The sequence below is a fragment of the Echeneis naucrates genome, chromosome 12, assembly GCF_900963305.1.
Source record: "Echeneis naucrates chromosome 12, fEcheNa1.1, whole genome shotgun sequence".
In the NCBI taxonomy this organism is placed as follows: Eukaryota; Metazoa; Chordata; class Actinopteri; order Carangiformes; family Echeneidae; genus Echeneis; species Echeneis naucrates.
This window is the reverse complement of record NC_042522.1, coordinates 8794174-8814160: the sequence shown is the minus strand read 5'-3', so window position 1 is coordinate 8814160 and position 19987 is coordinate 8794174. Positions and strand designations below refer to the sequence as shown.

General features: G+C 40.4%; 1 protein-coding gene across 1 annotated transcript in view; it reads right to left on the bottom strand.

The window, feature by feature from the left end:
- Nucleotides 1-7622: 7622 nt before the first annotated feature.
- The window catches only part of LOC115052354 (probable flavin-containing monoamine oxidase A), a 32086-nt gene continuing 19721 nt past the window's right edge, over nt 7623-19987 (bottom strand). Inside the window, exons 9-12 of the mRNA XM_029516425.1 lie at nt 18219-18377; nt 15289-15375; nt 13374-13474; nt 7623-7953 (exon numbers count right to left, since the gene is read on the bottom strand). Coding sequence (XP_029372285.1) covers nt 7623-7953; nt 13374-13474; nt 15289-15375; nt 18219-18377 — 678 coding nt within the window. The remainder of the gene's footprint in view (nt 7954-13373; nt 13475-15288; nt 15376-18218; nt 18378-19987) is intronic.

The following is a 19987-nucleotide window of genomic DNA, read 5'->3' as shown; positions in this document are numbered from 1 at the left end:
TCTGATACTTCAGAATTTCAAAACATTTCATCGTACGGGCACAAAACAAGCATTAATATATTCAGAGCCGTGCCCACTGGCATTAGAGCATTCACAGATGAAATGGGCTCTTCCACAGGCTTGCAACTACAAAAGCTGAGCTCTCTGTGGAATCCCTGGAGAGTTAAAACGAAATGACCTGAAAGGTCTGGGCCTTACAGTCCATTAGAAGGTTTCAAAACAAGCAGCAGAAAGTCAACGGTTTTGCCCCTGTTGCTGTGCTGGGGGGCGGGGTCTCGTTGGGGGACTTCCAGATTCCCTAGGGCCCCCCGCCCCGCCCGTGGGTCCCCTGGGCCGCCGCATCTGCGGCCCTCTGGCTGGGGTCTGGGCCCTCATTTGCCTGCCTCCTAAATTTTACTCATATCATGCTTCACCCACCACACTCTTTCCACTGTGTTATTTCACACAGCCACAGTTAGCCACACCACACACATCTTACACAAGATTTTAATGCACCATACCTTGGGGGACGCACCAGAGTGGGTTCAGACTTCAGGACAGAGGTGTGCTGCGGTCCTCTGACCTCACCCCACCCTCCTCCTCTTTCCCCAAATCCTAATGCATCACACCACATCCAGGGTCAAAGGGTACGGTGCAGGGCAATGCTTCCTCAATGGGGATTGGAGAAGCACAGGAAAAGGGACGCTTTCACTTGCCATTAGACATCCATCGGGAGGATTTCCATCTCTCCTGAGATCAATATCTGGACTCTCATAATCCTGAGTGAGGTGACAGGAAAAGCACAGCATCCTTCACTCCGCCACTGCCAACCAGCAACACCTGCTTCCTTTCCCCTGCCCATCCTTCCACATCTTGTCTGTCCTTTATTCCCCCCAATGTTCACTGAGGTGTAGCACTGCCCTTCCTGCCACACAAAGGTCATTCCACCCGATAAAGATCCACAAACCAGTTTCCAGGGAGTCCTGGTGATGGTCACACACACGCATTCAAATAATAAAATATTATTATATAATTTATATAATTATCATATAATGTTGACCTGTGGTGTTAAACTATGAGGACAAATGCAGACAAAAAGTCGACAGTCCACACAGAGCTGAATGGGGGCCAATCAGAGGAATGAAGGCTGTCATTAGGTTTTGCCATCCCAAAAGGTAGCAAGAGCTGCTTATAATGTCATTGAATTTTATACAATTGATTCTTTGCTAAACTCCATAACATTTAAGGAGACAGAGAGCTGGGTATTTTTCTCATGGCAATTATAAGTTACCAAGCACAATGAAATCAATGGTCTGTGGCTGCATTGCCTCAGGGAGGGATAGTAAGGATAAATTAGGATTGAATCCTGTGACTGAAAACTCTGGTGCCCCATAAAGTGTAATTGCTGAAAAGAAATAACATGGAAGAGCTTAAGCCTGTATTATGTATTGTAAGATGTTTTGACTGCACTACATTCAAATGTTAGGGCCCTCTTACATCGGAGAGAGAGACCATCCAGGAGATGGTCACAGCACTGACTGAAAGGGGTCAAAGTCATCTACCAAGAGTCACTGAACAGTTAGAGAAAAGTCAAGGAGACTATCGAGCCACAAAGAACATGCCACTTCCAAAGGTTACGGTCTCCATCTCACCCCCATTCAGTATATAACTGTTTCTTATCTTCTTTTCCAGTCTTAGGTCACCTAGATGAGCCTTGACAATGAAGACATGTTTCAGACGGAGCTAAGTGGAGCTTAAAGATAGGAGTCATGTTTTCATTGAGGTCAAAAATTAACTGGAAAGCCCAAAATTATAAAGTAAGACAAATCATAGGTCTGGTTTAACCATAGAAATTCCTTTTTTTCTGAGAATTTTACTGATGACCAGACTAAATATAAAACAAATTGCATGGCAAACATTGAACAGCATGGAAAATAACTATTCCAACCTTGATGTGGTTCAGTCTTAATATTTATTTAACTAAGTGTAAAATGTTTCCCCCAAAACACATCAACAGCTCCTCAGAAATCAGTTCAAAGCAATAACATTTGTTAAAAGCTGAACAGTTTGCAACGTAAATAAATATATTGTAATTAACTGGCTGGCCCACTGCGTGCAGAGTTTCCAGATTTTTCTGTTTTGGATAGTTATCTGTCCGTTAGTTTTCCTGCTGTTCACACTGGCATTGAGGAAGTAAGTCAGTATCCTTCCATCTTCTACACAGAATAAGTCTGTTCAGAGCTGCAGGAAATTGGCGGTTACCCCAGGAGACATGGAGTGATAGCTATTCGCAGAAGTCACAAATAAATGAGCGCATGTTTGTTTTTACATTCTGCTCACACTTTCACTTGCCCACATCAGATTCCAGCATCTCCTATATATATATATATATATATATATATATATATATATATATATATATATATATATATATATGAAACAGTATGGGTGACAAAACAATGTAAAGCATTCACTGGTTCCAGCTAATTTAGAACCATCCATGCTATTCCAGCTCAATTGGACCTGGTTAATATGCTGTAGTCATGTATTGAGGTCGACCCCAGAGGGTTACTGAGCATACGCCACACTCGTTATCAAGGAGATCCAAAAATATCAAGCAGCTGTACAGCATGTAGACCTAAAAAAGTCAATGAGGATCAAGTCAACATAAAATTTCTGTTTCTTTTTTTTTTTTTTTTTAATTTTTGGGACAACACGTTTAAAGAGCAGAATATTTATTTCACTTTAGTCAAAACAGGAAGACGCTCCATCACAATATTTAAAATATTACATATTAATTCCAAATCTGTGATATGCACTAATTTTGCAGGTGGTCTTGTATGGGCATCTGGCAACAAGATGGCACCTCAAATGCGATAGAAGAGCTAAATAAAAACCCACAATATGACAATCTGCTCTTGTGTTTTCTCAGCTTTCCTCTATTTTAATATCCATCTCAGCTGCAGGAGAGCTACAGAGGTACATGACATTATAATGGAGCTTAATGTAAAAGCCTAGTCATTTTGTGTATACATGTTTCCTTCAGTCTGGTTTATAGAGTACCACTTTGTGGGCATGTTGAGGTTGAAATCTTCCTTGTGCTGCATCACAAACAATAATTAAGATTTTTTAATAACACACTGTAGATGCAAACAAGAGATAGAACCCCATAATAACCAAGATAACCAAGTATTTGTATGTCTGCAGATAATAACAAAAAATCATTATAGATATAAATAATGTGCAGAAACACCATCAACCAAATTTTGTGACCTGACTGTCTCAGTGATAAAATGAATGAGTGTAATGCATGACTACCTCTTCAACTCTTAAAATACAGTGATTGATGCATGTTTTAGATACATTCATAATAAATAAATGTGCTAAAATCTGCTTTTTGTGCAAGAGCTGCACATCAGCCTATAGGATTTTGCGACACAAAATAGAGAGCATAGCTTAATTGAGTATGCTACCAACAAAAAACTAGTTTTTTCTTCACTCAAAGTCTGCAGTAGCTACAGAGTCTCCGGCACATTTTCCCAGAAAGTACAGAAAGTGAAGAGTACGAGATCCACTTCAGCGATAACATCACTTCCGCAGATACTAGTGAGGGCTATGGCAGCCCCCCCCCCACTCTCCACTGAAATCTTCTACTTGGACCTTAAGATTGACGAAATATACTGCAGCTTTATCAGCAACAGCATTGGAAATGGGATTATGTTCTTTGGGGATATTAAGATAGATGCTGGTGCACATTGTTCTCCCAGCACTTATTCTATTTTACACTGATGAAAGGTCCAGTTGGGAGGAGTTACCTTTGGAAAGCAGACTTACCACAAAGTGCACTTATGACTGGAAAGACATTAGCCTCACAGCCCATCACAAACACTCACCGTCTTCAGCTCGTCTTCCAAACTTGGAGAGTCTTCTACTGCAAATTATTTTATACATCTGCACCCATCTGCTTCCTGCTTTTGAGCCCTCAAACTCACTATGCTAAATTGCAAATGTGACAGAACAGTGGTGTGCTGTGAATGAAAAGGCAATGTGTCTGTTTCTGCGGTGCATCTGTGCCTATTTTTGTTGTGTACTCATAGATTTTTATTCCTGGTTTGGAGACTTGGATTGATTTCTCCTTATTCAGCGTGCTCTGAGGCGCTTTTTACACCTTGTTGCTTGTGTAATTATTCGATGTGTCTCTCCCATGTGAGGACGTGAGCGGAAATTTGCCTCCTGTGTTTGTTCTGGCACTGATGCTGCACTGTATATTCAGCGGCTAGGTTGTTGGCCTTGGTTTAGCCTGGACTGGCTTCAATGGAACCAAAGAGCAGAGGCTAGTGATAACAAAGACAAATAGTCAGCTGTAGCACTAGACTATTGTGCAGTGTTCAGTGGGTGTCGGGGATACTCTCCAGGAGAGATATGGAGGCTGACAAAAATCCTTTCAATCAACAGTCCAATCAGTGATAACGCTTAAATCACTTTCTCTGGGGTCACTTTATTGTATGATTGGTTCGTGCGGTATCTACAAGACCACAATCTCCAGTCCTCACTCTGTTGTCTCATTTCCCAGACAGTTGTCTACTACCGCCATCAAAACAAACACACAAGCTAAAATGATGATGATGATGAGCTTAAACTGTCAAGCTATTTAAATGATATACCTAACTATATAAAATTATCACAATCATTAACAAACATTTTCAAACTTTTCGTTGATAATGGACCATCTGCAGATTTTATAAAATGAATTTTAAATCCCAAAGCAGTGTTTTCACGTTGCAATTAGTCTGTTGTTAATGAATGGGGAGGGTAGACGGCTGCTTAAGGGAAGATCTCAATAATTGTTTTTAATTGCTGGACTGAGAACACCAGTGGGAAAGCCACCTTGACCGGCACGCTGTCGCATTTTGCATCACCGTCTGAGAGCCATTGTCGAACATTTAAAATTAGACGTCAGTCAGCACTTCAGAATTATTCAATATGGCTATATCCCATAAGAAAACTATCCCTGGACTTTGAAGAAACTCATTTTCAGCTGCACAGTTGCACAAATGATTCATTAAGTTCTTTCAACAAGCTGAAAAAAACATGATTTATGGTACATGGTGGATAGCTACTTTATAAAAGAGACACAGGGGCCTCAAGAAAAACCTAAGTATTAACTAAAAGATACTTGATGCCACATTAGCATAACAATTGTACAAAATTAAGTCTAAAAATGATTGCCAGAATTAAATGAACCCCTTGCGAACTCCATTTAAAATAACTGAGCATTATAAACTTTATTTATTCCACCATTGATTTGTTATGGTATTCTCACCATCTGAAGCACCTGTATATCAGGATAACCTGGAATACCATAGTAAACAAATATGCTTCAAGAAAGGGGCTCTAGATTTAGCTGTGAGAGAGTACAGTAGTTTTTTCTGGTCACAATTTTAAAGGCAAACACTAAGGCGAGTACAACGACAGGTGTTAACAAAAGCTACAGTAATTAAAGCAACATTACTTTACTGGAACTCTTCTATTGGATATGTAAAAACAAAAGAAAAGGCACACAATAAAAAAAGAGGTCCACAGAGCAGAAAATATCCTGATGGAGGGAAAAGCTGAAACAGTTCTTCTATTTTTAATTTATATCTTATTTGGGCCTTTGAACTAACAGGCCCTGAAAAATTCATTACTGCATTTTACCCTTCTCTTGGGACTTTCAGAATACTATGCGAATCACCTTTCTCTCTGATTTGATGTGAAGAACAATAATCTGTCTTCACCACCATGTGATGTTGTGTTTCTATTAAAGACTTTCCCTAGTAAACATGTATTTCTGTGCATAATATGATGTGTATGTAAATGGTTCCCTCAGAGCGGGTCCTTTAAAATCCATAAAGGGCCTTTCTGACAGAAGCCATTATTTCCAACGGCATGCCCCGTGCTATGACAGTCTGTTGCATCTGTTCAAACCATAACGCATGCCATATCAAACACCACATCACTGAGTCAGTTTATGCCTGGAAGCCCTATAAGTCCTCTATGGAAACAGGTCATCATGATGACCTACAGTTACTGTATGTTTCCTTTGTTTGGCGACCCCTACTGGTCGTTACCAAAGAGTCAGGTAATGTAGCTTTAAAAGGAGCTTGTGCTGTATGGATAAATACAGGACTTATCTCTACTTATAGTATGTTCTTCCCTTGCGAAACCATGTTCGAGTAATTTGTGAGCGTCTCACAACCTTAACTGCTCATTTGTCATCGCAACTATGACAAAAGAAGTACTTCATTTAACCCAAATTATCTTTCCTAAACCTAACCCGAGTGTGACCGTTGCAGAGACTTTGTTTAGAAGCAACAAACAAACATTTAAAGCAGCAATTCTTCACATACTGTAGCAGTCCAGGAGATGGATTGGTTGCCACAGAATACAAAAACTGAACCGTGCTGAATGACGACAAAACTGCAAGAGCGACATGGCAAGCTGCCACTCCCTCTGCGCGTACAGTGCCACATGCATGCCTTAAGATGGTGATGACAGACAACATAAGAGGAAACCTCCACATCCCAGAGTCCAGGAATTAGCACGCAGAGCATCCGCTTTATCCTCAGCCTCAGTGGGGTCGTACGGGAAAATAGGCATGTGTACAGGATACCTCTAGAACAGTGCATGAAATTAGTAAAGCTGCATATACTGTTTTGACTTTCAATGTGTAAAGCAGCAGAGAAAAACTGTGCGGAGAGGGTTGTTGGCTGGATTCGGCCTGGACCGGCTTAAATGGAACCAAGCAGTTGATTCAGTGGAGGCTTGTGATAACAAAGGCAAATAGTAAGCCAATGGAGTTAGAGACCACCGTCCAATGATCAGTGGGCGTTTGAGAGACTCTCTAGGAGAGACACAGTGACTGACAAAAATCCTCTCAATCAACTGTGCAATCGAGTGACAGCGATTAAATCACTTTCCCTGGGACGTTATCATTGCGTGACTGGTTCATCCATCTTACGCTCATTCAAATTTCTGTTGGTGGTTTGGTGGGCGCACAAAATGTGCTTGTGGCTCTGCTCCAAGCCTCTAAAGCGGGTTTTATGGCTCTCTGGGAAACAATGCGGGGCATACAGTCTGAAAGCTCCATTTTCTCCTCAGAAACTGGTTTAAACACAACCTGATCTCCCTGAGCTTACAGGCACAACCTAAATCCATGGTGTCATTCTGAAATGTTAAAAAGGCAAATGAGATAAGATGTAGCGCCATTATTATTTAATTTTTCCTAAAAAATATCCATTATACTTTTTATTTATTTTACTAATTATGAAGAAAAATTGTAAGGAAAAATGCAAGGGAGGGTCGTGAAGTCAATAAATCCCTTTTATTTTTGGTCTCATTTTGCACAAAATAAACCTCACATCACATTACATTTTATTTAATTTGTAGACTTTACATCAGTATATAGTTGTTGTTTTTTTTTTTTCAAAATGTTAGGTTATACCACAGTATACCCAAACTAATATAATTCAATAAAAAGTCATTGTGTTCAGTCTGATGACATAACTTAAAATATCGATAGCATAACAGTACGCACAGTCATCAGATGTGTAAATCAGAAGAGAGGGACCAGCTTTATGTGTGTCTCTTACGTTAGAAACAGATTAGACTGTTTTTTTGAAAACTACATTTGTCAAATACGCTTTGACCTTTAGCAAAGCGTTTGGACGGTGAACCAAAAAGAGGGCAGCGCTCAGCATCAGCACTGCGACAACCGCAGTCTTACGAGTGGGCAGTCCTGAGAGCGTGGATGATGGCTGTTGCGCGGGACTGCCGACGTTTAGACTGCGCTGCACCGCTTCCTGCTCCTCCTGGGTCAAGGTCATGGGACACAGTTCAGCCAGCACTTCAAGAGCTGCTCTCTGACCAGATTGCACCGCACCGCTCATGTACCCACACCACTGCGTGGCTGTTTCAGTGCCTGCCCAGTGGAGCCTGTGATTCAAGATAGTCAGTGAGCTATGTGCCAAACACTAAGACAATGTTGCATGAAACATAGATTTTACTCTCTGTTAGTGTAATTAAACCCTTTTCAGCATATCCATGCTGGCCTTTAAGAGCCATTTGTATTATTGTTTTATTGGTTTTATACATGTTGCTGCTGACTGTGAATATTTTCTGTCTTGATGAACTCATACAGTCTCCATTGATTGGGATGCTCTGTGTCTCCGCGCACACTGAACATTAGGCTGTGCCTTTTCAAGCCTGGTGGGGTTGCTCAGCAGTAAAGCACGGTAACAATGATATTCCACGTGGATTTTTCCTCTCCTCTATGTGAGGAGTCTCTTATAAACCATATGAAATACTACCCTTGGTGCCCCGGTCTGTTGTCAGCATCAGCCCAAATCACTCACCTTGCAGCTGCTGTCACATTCAAACTTCACCCGGGGTTATCATTGTGCGTTTGATGCACTGCAGTGGCCATATTAATTATGTAAGTTGGAAAAAAATGGAAAAATACACATTGAGGTCAACAACAGGTAAAAACAGGAAGCAGCAGATGATCCTGCTGTCAGTTGGGACCCCCCCATCCCCACTGGAGATTTAGGACAATTGCCCTGTAGGCCGTGAGCTGAAGCGTATGTCTCACTGTCCCTTATCACCAGTGCTGTTGTGAAAACATATTACTGTCCACCGCCCCATGGAGGCAGCAGGTTTTGTTGTTTTTCTCGAAACCCTGTTCCTGACATGGTCTTGAGAATCCACCCTAAACAGAGTAAAGTCAATACTCTATATTCTGAAAGGCTCAGACTGAGGGAAACTGTAACACAAACTATTCCCAGCCCTTCCCGTTCAGGACAAAGGAGGAGCGGTCAGAACGGGACTGCTAAGATACTCTTAGCTTCGACCGCAGCTATTGATATTACGACTCACATGTCCTAATGAAGTGTTTGGACACATGTTATTAGGCTCTTCAGCGTCGCTGTGAGGTGAGCTCACCCATAGTCGCCTCTCCAGATAGCAGAGAGACACTCTGAAGAGGTTAAAGAGAAGAGATTTCATCCAGTCTGTTATTTATTAACTGAAGTCCAATTACTTTCTGCCACCCATGAAAGTACAACGTACATACTTTTTTTGTTGTTCTTGTTGTTGTTGTTGTTGGGTTTTGTTTGGCTTTTTTCTTTCAGTTAGAGTATGAACCAACTTCCCATAAGAGGCTCTACCTGCAGGCCAGCAGGTTTGACATAGTCCACATAATATGATAAGATGATTAATATGTTTATCTGCTTTTCTAAATTTTCATGCAGTGGACAGTCTACATGTCTAACACATTGTCGCTCCTATACTCACTATCTGCTTATTCTTGCATTTCAAGGCTCTTCTGCTTTTCCACCTCTATCTGCCAATCAGGGCAATTGAGGGTTCCCTCTCTGGACAGTATCCTTGATGATTAATTTATGGTGTCTGAATAGCAGAGATAGAGGCCTCGGCGGCTTCTTCTGCACACTTCGAACAAACACTTCTCTGATGTGATAGGGCAGAATTTGACAGTGAAATTCACACGGTGGTGCTGCCATTCTGCTAGGACTCAATCAAGAATTGGAGGGCTCCAAAAGCACAGCTATCAGTTCTTAACACAGGATCAGCTTCAATGGGAGATGTTTGGAAGCGGTAGCTGCTTTGATACCAGGGCCCCTGTGGGCATATTTTAATGGACTGGTATTGCCTAAAATAACACCAATCAAAATCCAATCTTTTTCATGACTGTACTCTGCCGTGCCTTCTCTAACACAGCCTGTGAATGTTGCAGCTCTGCAGGTAAATGTCAGAGTTTGTGAAAGATAGTTTGTGATGGAAAAACCTCTCAATGTAGCACCACTGTTCAAGCATTGGTTTCCTTAGATCCAAAAGAGTGAGATGTCTTCTTTTTAGTCCATCATGTCTCTGTTATCAATCTCCAAACTGAACTATGAAAGATATAATATCAGTAATCTCATTTTAGACATTTCGAATTTCACCACATTTCATTGCAATGTTGGTAAAATAAAGTTCATTCATTCATATAAACTTTATATTCCACCACGTCAGGTACTAAAAAATAAAACAGACAGGAGTGCTGGAGGGAGAAAATAGAGCATAACTGCAGGATGCAAAACAGGTGGTGTTAACAGCATAATGAGCACAGGCATTATGATGAGGAGAATGAGAGCTTGTCAGAGTAAAAAAGACCTTGTGACCTCAATTGAACATGATTGGTGTCTCGTTTAGAAACTGTGGGTGGTTATTAGATAACAGTTAACTGAAACTGACCAACGCTGTTAAAACCGACGCAATGCCACATTGCAGGTGCGTTATTTACAATAAACCCTGCAACACCAAGGATGTCAGGAATGCAAAAGCATGAGATTAATCCAATCTGTAGAACTGGGAATAAAATATAAACGAGCCCCTCTGAGCTAGCGGAACATCACTTTGACCTCTGCTGTATACAAACTCTTTAGTTGGGCTCAATTTAATCATATTTCCCAGAAGGCTAGGTCAAATAATATAATGGCAGAGGAATAGAAAGAAACTGTTCCATGTTGTCACATTAAAGTGAGCACACTCTTGGAAGAATAAAGATTTGTCAGAGTAAAAAAGACCTTGTGACCTCAATTGAACATGATTGGTGTCTCTTCTTTCTCTTTCTCTTCTGTTGCTGACCTCTAACATATAATGAAATGCCTTGTGTCTATATATGGAAATTGGAAATGTGATATGCCATATCTGACAATCTGTGCCGAGAGAATAAAGGTGTGTAAATTTCTCCTCATGATGACCTAGTTTGATATATAACACAACCATATCTGCACCGAGTTTGTCCCCCTGAAGAGTGCTGAAAAATTGTTTGTGTGTGAGGTGGATAGTGTTGCCAACTCTTGGTGCAACGATTGTGGACAGATATTTGGAGCTGCTCCGTGAGAGTGCATGAACACCTCTGACACCTTCTCACATCATAATCGTTGTGCTTTTTGAAAGGCTCCATAATCCCCCCAGGGTTGTGAGTTGTGGTACTGTGTTCTCCCTATAATTACAAGAAATCAGTAAACCTTTCTGTTCATGTGCGCCTTTGGGATTTCATCTAGATTTGAAGTTGATGTTTTTCTAAGTCAGACACACTTCATCTCCCCCTGTCCGCCGGCAGGACGGCATTATTTTGTTGCATACTGGGTGAAGTCAGGGTCCTTATCCCGTGTTGGATGATTCAGCAAGAGTGAGTTATAATAGAAAAGAAGAGGGGCATTTTTTCTTTTATCTGCTTTCCCTTTGGTAACTCAAGCGTCCTAGCACTTGCTTCTTGTTTATGTTTCCAGCACTTTGCATTGCCGCTGGTTCAGGATAGTGTGGAGACAGATTTTTTTTAATTCTTTTTTTGTGTGTGTGTGTGTGTGTGTGTGTGTGTGGTTCGTCCTTATATAAATAGATACTTGCTTTTAGCTTCGTGTGGGCATCTCACAATTTGTTGGCAGGATGGGATTCTCCTAAGGCTCGTTCATATTAATTCTACAGGCCCTCTTTTTAAGTGCAGGAGGTTTGGGCAGCAGTTCTGTGGCTAAATCCTACTCATCACGTGTCACCCCCTCGATGAATTTAGGTGTGCTGCCAGGAGCTTTGATACAAAGGCTCTGCGCTCAACCTGCTGGAACTTTAAAGGCTGACTTGGCAAACCAAAATCACGAAACTTAAATTGAGAGAACAAATCTAATTTAGAAACAAAGCGATGTACATTTCAACATTGATCGTAGCTGAAGTGAGCTCATGCGACATGGAAATACATGGAAAACTGGTCTGTAACCTTCTGCTTATCAGGAAAGACAGATGCTTGTGACAACCATTTCCTCCTGTCGAAGAAGGCAGTAAAAAAAATTACATCAATATATTGTAAGTCCCCGAAGAGTCATTCTAGTGTTTCAGGGTGAAGAGTGATGCTGTTACTTCTGCCCTTAAAAAGAGAGAACAGAGTAGGACTGATGGGCTCATCCTGGCATGGCTGAATGGATGGAAACTTTACTGAGATGAACTGCTCAGCCTATAGAGCTCAGATGGACACTTCCAGTCCTAATAATCATTACATCTCAGTGTCATTCTCAGTTATAAACTATGGTATAAAGCTGTGATATTAGTATGCATCATATATAAATTTCAGTTTAATATTAAAAACACAGTTTTAAACTATGTTTATTTTTTCTGTCTCACTCTGTTTGTTGTAGTCTGAATTAACTAATCCCTCCTTTGGCAGTAATAATGAAAACAATGTGAGGAGCAGCAAAAATAGCCGTTTAAAAAAAAAACAAAAAAAGAAAAACCTCAATACCCTACTAAGCAACACCTACCCCTGCAGTTTTTATTCTACCTGCAGCCAAAGCTGTTAACTTAGTAAAGCATGACCCACTGGGGTCAATTTATTCATAGTTCTTGGCAGCTTCTCTTTCTTCTTACTCACTCTGTTCTCTGCTTCTCAGGCTCTCCCTATTGGTATCTACACTGACTACTCGGCCATAGTATCCACCTCAGATAATTACTCTAATTATATAAACCACAGTGTGGTCAGTATGATATTCATACTATCCAAAATGAAATCCCATAATCCACCAGACACCACCTGAATCCAATGTGCTGTTATAATACAAAACCTATGAAGGACTGGCTGCATTTTTGTCAAGTCAAGCATGGGCTTGGCTTCTTTACATGTGCTGGATTAGTGTCAAGGTCACAGTATGTGTCCTTGAGGATCCATTTCCTATATGGGATAGGAATATGGATAAGGGCTACCGCCCCATGCTGCTGTTTGAGTCACGTTATGTAATGAGCTTTCTCTGCTCCCCTTGGACTTAATGTCATTATGGAGATGAATTACCTGGATCCCCCTCCCCACCTTTTGCTTTCATTCGTCCAGCTTTTTGCATCTCTGAGCAGGCCATTAGGAATGGATTATAGGACGTTTTCCTAGGAGAACACCACTCCTGAAGACCTCTTGCCATTTCGTTAGAACTGAACTAATATGTGTCAGTGAAGGCATAATCACTCCCACAACTCATGTCAATAATCTGTGGGCAATGGGTGCTAGTGAGTAATATGCGGTTGGCAGGGTGAACTGCAGACATTGTTCTTGTGATACAAAAATGGCACACACATCCAACAGCCGCAGCATATATCTCTTAAGCGATCTGATGTACAATCATACAATTTACTAAAGTATAAAATCTAAATTTAGTTCTTGAGCTCTTTTATGTAAAAAGCTGCTGTGCAGGTGTATTCTGCTACATGCCTTCAAGCATTTGCTTTGGTGAGGACACAGAGGAGAGTGACTCTGGAGTACAGGGAGAAGGAGAGGTGCAACGCTGTGGTGTATTTGTCATCGGTGGTGTGATTACCTGCCACAGGGCTTCCTCAGGCTAGGGTGGTAATATGTTAGCAGACCTGGTGCCATGACATTAACAGGGCAGCCCCCGCTGTATTCTTCCTTAGCCCAGTCCTTTAAGGCAGAAAAGTAAAATGAGAGGGTCCTTGTAACAATCCGTTGAACTGGCCAAAAAAGCAGAATTTGTTTAACACATGACGCTTGAGGACACTTCACAACTTCAAACTCCTAAACAGACTAGTTTTATTTATTTATTTTTGGAATTTTTAGGTCTGACTCCATGGGCTCCAATCAGACAAAACTGAGACAGCTGAGCCTGAAGAAACAACCCTGTCTGGTATCACAAATTAACTGCAATCACTTTCTGTTTGTAATGCACCCATGGATGCACAGACAACATTGACTGGATTACTGTGATCCTGAAGAAACTGAAGAAAGAAAAAGAAGTGATAGCTCTGGAGTCAGTTTTTTTTTTTTTTTTGTGAATATTTTGTGAATTTGAAGTGAATTTATGGATCCCTGCCTAGTCAGGATAGACAATGGAGATAACGATATCCTCCAGACATCTCAGTCACACGTAATCTGAACATGAGTGTGCAACTCCAAGAAGAAGCATGAATTTCAACAGTCCATTGATAAGAGTTGTTAAATACCTTGGCTACCTCTATGGGCTGGCTGTCATGGCCACAGCTGCACTTGCTGACTGCGTTGATAAGCCAGCCAAAATCAAGAGACTCATACATCCTGTGTGTCTCCATAAAATCATGACAAATATCTCTCAAACTGTGCCATCAGTTTATCAGCTTTTTGCCTTTTCACTAAGCCTGGAGATGTATTCCATTAAATGATATTTTCCTCATGTCATTGCATCCTCCTAAACATCCCTCACTTCGGTTTCCTTATGGCTTTTTTTTTTTTCATTCTATCGTGGCTTTAAGCAGCAAAGTGCATGTACTAAAATCATACATTTGCGTGACAGATGTGCTGTTTCTCAGCCGACCAATGCGCACTCTACATCCCGCATTGGACCTAAGTAGCTTTACTGGATGCACATGGCACAGCATGATATAGAAAACTAGGGTACAGCGTGCAACACAGCCGTTCCATCTGCTGTGGTGGTAGCTAATGTCTTTTCCATCATGGCAGCTGTCCTCCCTGTAGAGCTTTGCCATATTTGCTCCCTTATTAAGATTGTGTGTATTTAACATGTTTGTATAGTGTGATAAGAAGCAGTCTAAGCATTTAGCCACTATTTTTTAAAATGCTACTATTTGCAGGCATTTAGTTCCAGTGATGCAGCAGGCAGTCACCTTTTTCTAATGTGTTGCTCCAGCCCCTACCATTCTTGAAAAAGAAATGATTTTCTGTCACAGTTATTCCAAAACTCACCAAAACACATTGTGACCCCATGCTGGCTCCCCACCCTCCTATTTTCACAATTGAAAGTCAGTGTTAATTCAAGGGTACTCAGTTGTAATAATAATCAAGTCTCTCTTCAAAGTGAATCTTTTAAAAAATTTAAGGTTTCATAAAATAGTGTGGCCCACAATTAGCACATTTCATGAATCTGGATTAAATATGAAATAGAATTGCTCTGATAGAATATTAAGGACAATAAAAATTTGAGTATCCCATCTTATCTTTTGACATACCCATGTTAAGCCCCCTGTGATAATGTTGGACTACTGATATTATAAGTGTTCAAAATAAGTCACACGAACAGCTGGTTTGCTATAATCTTTTTTCCATTGAAAGTAATCAGCGCGGCTGAGTTTTCTTGATAAAGGTGCAGATTCTCACCCCATACGACTGATTTACACTCTGAAATCCGGGGCAAACATGAAACTACGTATTTCAGTAAAACCGAATTCTGCATTGGCCCAAAATATTATTGTTTCATTATGAACATATGTCACGAAATTCCTTACTTTCTCCTCATAGTGGATGAAAGATGCAGCCTCAGGACCGAGGTATTTGACCAGACTGGAAATCACAGCCCTTCTTCGCTCTCCAGCCTGCAAACAGAAGGAAAGATCAAATCCAATGCGCTGCTTCTATAACACTCACCTAACACTCAGGAATCCCCACAGCGGGGAGCAGAAATGTGACAACTGGAATCTAATACCAAGCTGGACACAAGCATCAGCAATAAATGTGATTCACTCAGCCACAGCACACGCTCCTCATTGTGTTATCCCGCACGATCAGTTCTACACAGAGCAGGTGAAGCATGAGGAACGAAAGGCCAGATCACCATAAAGCACACTGCATGTCACTTTACTTTTGCCCCCAGCACCATCCGAATGCAATAATTTTGAATGTATATTATCTTGACAATCTCCTATGAAGAAGGGGAAAAAAAGGCGGGGGAAGGATCCTTATAGTTTGCACTCTTGCACTGTATGTGAGAAAAAAATCTGAATAAAAGAAAAAAAAAAGATATCAGCTGTTATTACTGGTCATATTATACTTAGATAGCAAAAAGGAGTATGCGATTGTAACCTTAATGTCCACTTGCCTCACAGGTGCCAGCACAATTTTCCACTCTTGAGAGGAGGTTAATTATTTAGCACACTGCAGTTTTGTAAAAAGCCATGGTAATGAGTGAAGTGCCAAAACAATACTGGGGAGGAGGTTGAGTTTATTCATTCTTTCAGTTGAAGGGAATAACAGACAATAAATGAAAATGCCAACAGAAAGGGAGAGTGAAGAAATGAAAGGGGACGGGTCAAAGTAGGTTGAATGCATGCAAAGTTTGGTTGAAAGACCGAGAGGATTACAGCTGTCGGCAGAAATATTTAGTTATGTGGGAAACATATAGGCATGCCGGGAGATTGAGACAGCATGAGTCTGCGTCTGTCCAAGCTGTTGCAGAAAAGAACTCACAAGAAAAAATGAGAATATAAAGACAACGCCAGAATTGAAATTAGTATTGTCTGAGCAGTGCTGTGTCACTTTGAAGTGTGTATTCAGGGCAAAGGAGGGACAAGGTTGTCCTTTTTCAAAGGCTCTGTCAAATGTGGGAATAATTTGACCTCCGTTTCTCCAGTATGGTACTTCACAGTTTCAAAGGATAAATAAGATATCCTCAACTGACCTGAAGTCGCTTTTCTACTTGGCCTATTAAGTGCTTTCTCTAAAAGGAGCTATCTCTGAATTTGGATGCATCCAGTGTGTTGATTCAACTACATATAATCCAGCAGAGTTCTTGTGAAATTCCCGATTTAGCAGGATAACCAAGAACGGTCAAGTGCTTCTTTTAAATTTCAATTTAACGACGCTCCATTGCGCCTTCACACTTCAAATTAGGCACGAACAAAAGGTTACGGGCACTAATAGTAATTGAGAAAACACTTTAACCTATTTTGTCCGGCTGGCCACCGGCTGCTGCCTATATGCTGTTTCAATGCTCTCATTTCATGTTGCTTCTGCGCAACACATAGCATAATATTCGCAATACGCATTATGTCGTCTTAACCTGAAACATGCATGAGTCCATGTAAAATGCATGAAATCCAGCTGCGCCATATGTTCGTGAACCCCCCCCCCCGTCCCGGCAGGAGGCATTTATTAATGACATCCTCCCTGGCGACTAGCATCTCATATGGCAACTTGCAAATTCAGGAACAGTCCTTATTAACTGACCATTTCACACACATTCATGGTTTCAACTTGCAATTTTATCTTTCATATCACCATCATCAATTGAAATATAATATGTGACTTACATGAAATCAAACCAGTCCAACACAAAGGTCTTGTTATTTCACAGGTTGAAAACAATTTCAATTCTCTGCTGGCTCCCACCAAGATGCTTCGTCTTGCCACTTTAATTGCTTTTATACACAAATGGATGTCGGTGTCACTATTAAAGCAGACACCCCATTAAGTTTCCTAATGTTTCTGTCACTGTATTAACAAAAACTGCAATAGCATGTAAAATAGAAGGAATACTTTATTTTCTGTTGTTTTAATATAAAATTGGATCCCAAGAAAGAACAGTATCAACAAAATTTCCGACAGGACCTTAATGGAAATTACTACAAGTTTCAAGAGAGAATTTTCAGACATCATTAGGTTTAAGGGTTAGCGGTAGCTCAAACTGCTCAAACACAGGTGACAATTTTGACTTTTAAAGACTCTAATAGGGCAAGCCAACAACTTAATATTTCAGCAAAAAAGAAGAAGAAAACAGGCATCCACCTGTTTCTTCTTTGTTAATTCACGACCAGGCTAGTTTTTTAAGGGAAGTTTTTGGTAAAAAAAAATATATATATATATATATTTATTTAATTTTTTTTTTTTTTTTTTGAGGAAAATACTGATGCTGTTATGCCTTTTACTGTAAAATAAGAATGTTAAATGGTTCGACTCCTCTTTTTGATTGGTTTGCCTCCAGTTTTCTTGAGTTTCATTCAACCATTTCATTTGTCTGGTAGTTTAGGTCCACCTGAAAAATAGAAACAGGCTGGAAATGTAGTCTAAAGATAAAAATTTACATAGACTCCAGGGCTTCACTTTACAGCCTCTGAAACCTGCATTCTAATTCTGAAATCCAACTCTATTGAAGTGGCTCCACTTAAGACTGGATTGATTACCTTGGTTACCTTAGTTTTCCTTACGAGTTCTAATTGTGAAACAATAGTAATTTTAACCAGCTCTACAGTTCTGTTTTATACTATAACATTTACCCAGAGGACAGTGGACAGTTTATCTACTTTCCTCTGGGTGAATTTAATGTTAATAATTTAACCTAGGTTATTATTATTATTATTTTTTTTAATACCGTACTTTTATATTAATACAATTGTCGGGTTCGATTACTTCCCCCCAGTGCTCCACAATAATAACCAGTTACCTCCTTAGAGGTCCACTGTGAGGCCTGTTGGCCGGCAATGAAGCCCACCAAAGCAGCATTGCCACTGGGGCTGGTGGCATCAAAGGTCACAGCGATTGGCGAGTCAGTGGAGGCTCCTGTCACTATTTCACCCGAGAGGCCTTTCTCCTTCCAAAAAGCCTGTGCAGAAACAGAGAAAATCCTGTGTCAGTCATGACTAGCACAAAACCTGAATAATCATGTGGTTAAATTGTGGAGGTGAAACGTAATCAATTTCAAATTTTGAGTCATTTAAATTCATCCAAAATTATAACAATCAGTGAGGACGGGTTTTCATTTCTATTTCTAGAAAATGAAATTGAAAAAAAAAAAGAGCACCATTGGAATCTCGGATATAGACGCTGTTTTGAAGGTTTAACTGGTGCTGAACAGGGTTTCTTGCAACTTTCTTGGTGATGATGGTCGTTTGACAAGCGATATCGAGGCAATTACCAGACTAGAGGTTATAATTCTTTTCGTAAGCAGCACGAGGCCTTCAGGGAACATTGGTGGCACCAGCGACTTGCTATTGAAGAATGGAAAAATTAGATGGTTGGCATGTGGAAGTGAAATGGAATAAAAAAGTTTTAATTAATTAATTCCATAAAAGTATAAAAGTTAGTTTCTTCCATGCCTCTCAGCGGTGATTATAATCTGAAAAGAATTTCAGTCCTTGGTGCTTTCTCAAAATTTCAAGATATTGGTATTGTGTCTAGCTCAATGTCAACCTCCTGAAGCGTAACTGTAGAGGCAAGATCAGGTTGCTTATTCTCTGAGTCTGACAAATAACAACTTTTTATTTCTGAGCATTCAACAATAATTTCAAGGTTGTCCAAAGCTCACAAAAGCCCATTTCAATGTTGGAAAGAAACAGTATATAACTGCACTGTCAGCATGCAAATTTGCATCTGAAATACTTAAATCCAAATTATTTGTGAAACTAGGGAATAGGAGTGGCCCAAGAACTAATCCCTGTGGCACACCATTGGGCACAATGTCGAGTCCACATGGAGACCTACCTGAGAGATAATTTTTGAACCACTTGACAGTTTTATCTAATAGTCATGTCATCCACACTCTCAAAGGGCTTAGACACATCCATAAAACGAGCTACACTCTGTTGTTAGGCAAAAATGTCACCTTTGTGTGACTAACGAAGGTATAGTGTTAGGTATCAGTACAGCCTTCTTCCAAAGAAGACTGCACTGCCGTTGAAATTAAATACAACTTTATTAACATCCAAATGCCACTTGTATGAGGAACCACCACTTCTTCCACTCAAGGTTGTATCTTTATCACCATTGTACAGTTGCTTGTAAACTACACAACATACAAAAACGTCAGCACTAACCGTGCAAAACTAAAACAATACAGAAGACCAACTGAAGGTGAAGGCAATTCACATTGTTGCTTTTCTCTATTTCTCATTGTTCAAGTCAGTGAATTCAGGGCTGGGCCATTTGTCAAGACAAATGCGCAAAACCTGTTAAATGTCTGTGTGTGTATGATACAAAAAAAAAGGAAACAGGTGGTTTATAAGGTGTGCTGTGACTGTTTTAGAGTTTTCTGTTCAGAACCTCTGTGTCAGCATAAACCACTATCCAATTTTTCATTGGTGAAGTGTGTCACTGCTTCAGAAAGTTTGCCAGATTAGTAATCCAGCTGCTGTACCTCGAAAAGGCTTAAGACAATAAAAACACACTCCAAGAGACTTAGCGTATAAAAAAGATCACATCCATTTCTCAAATTAC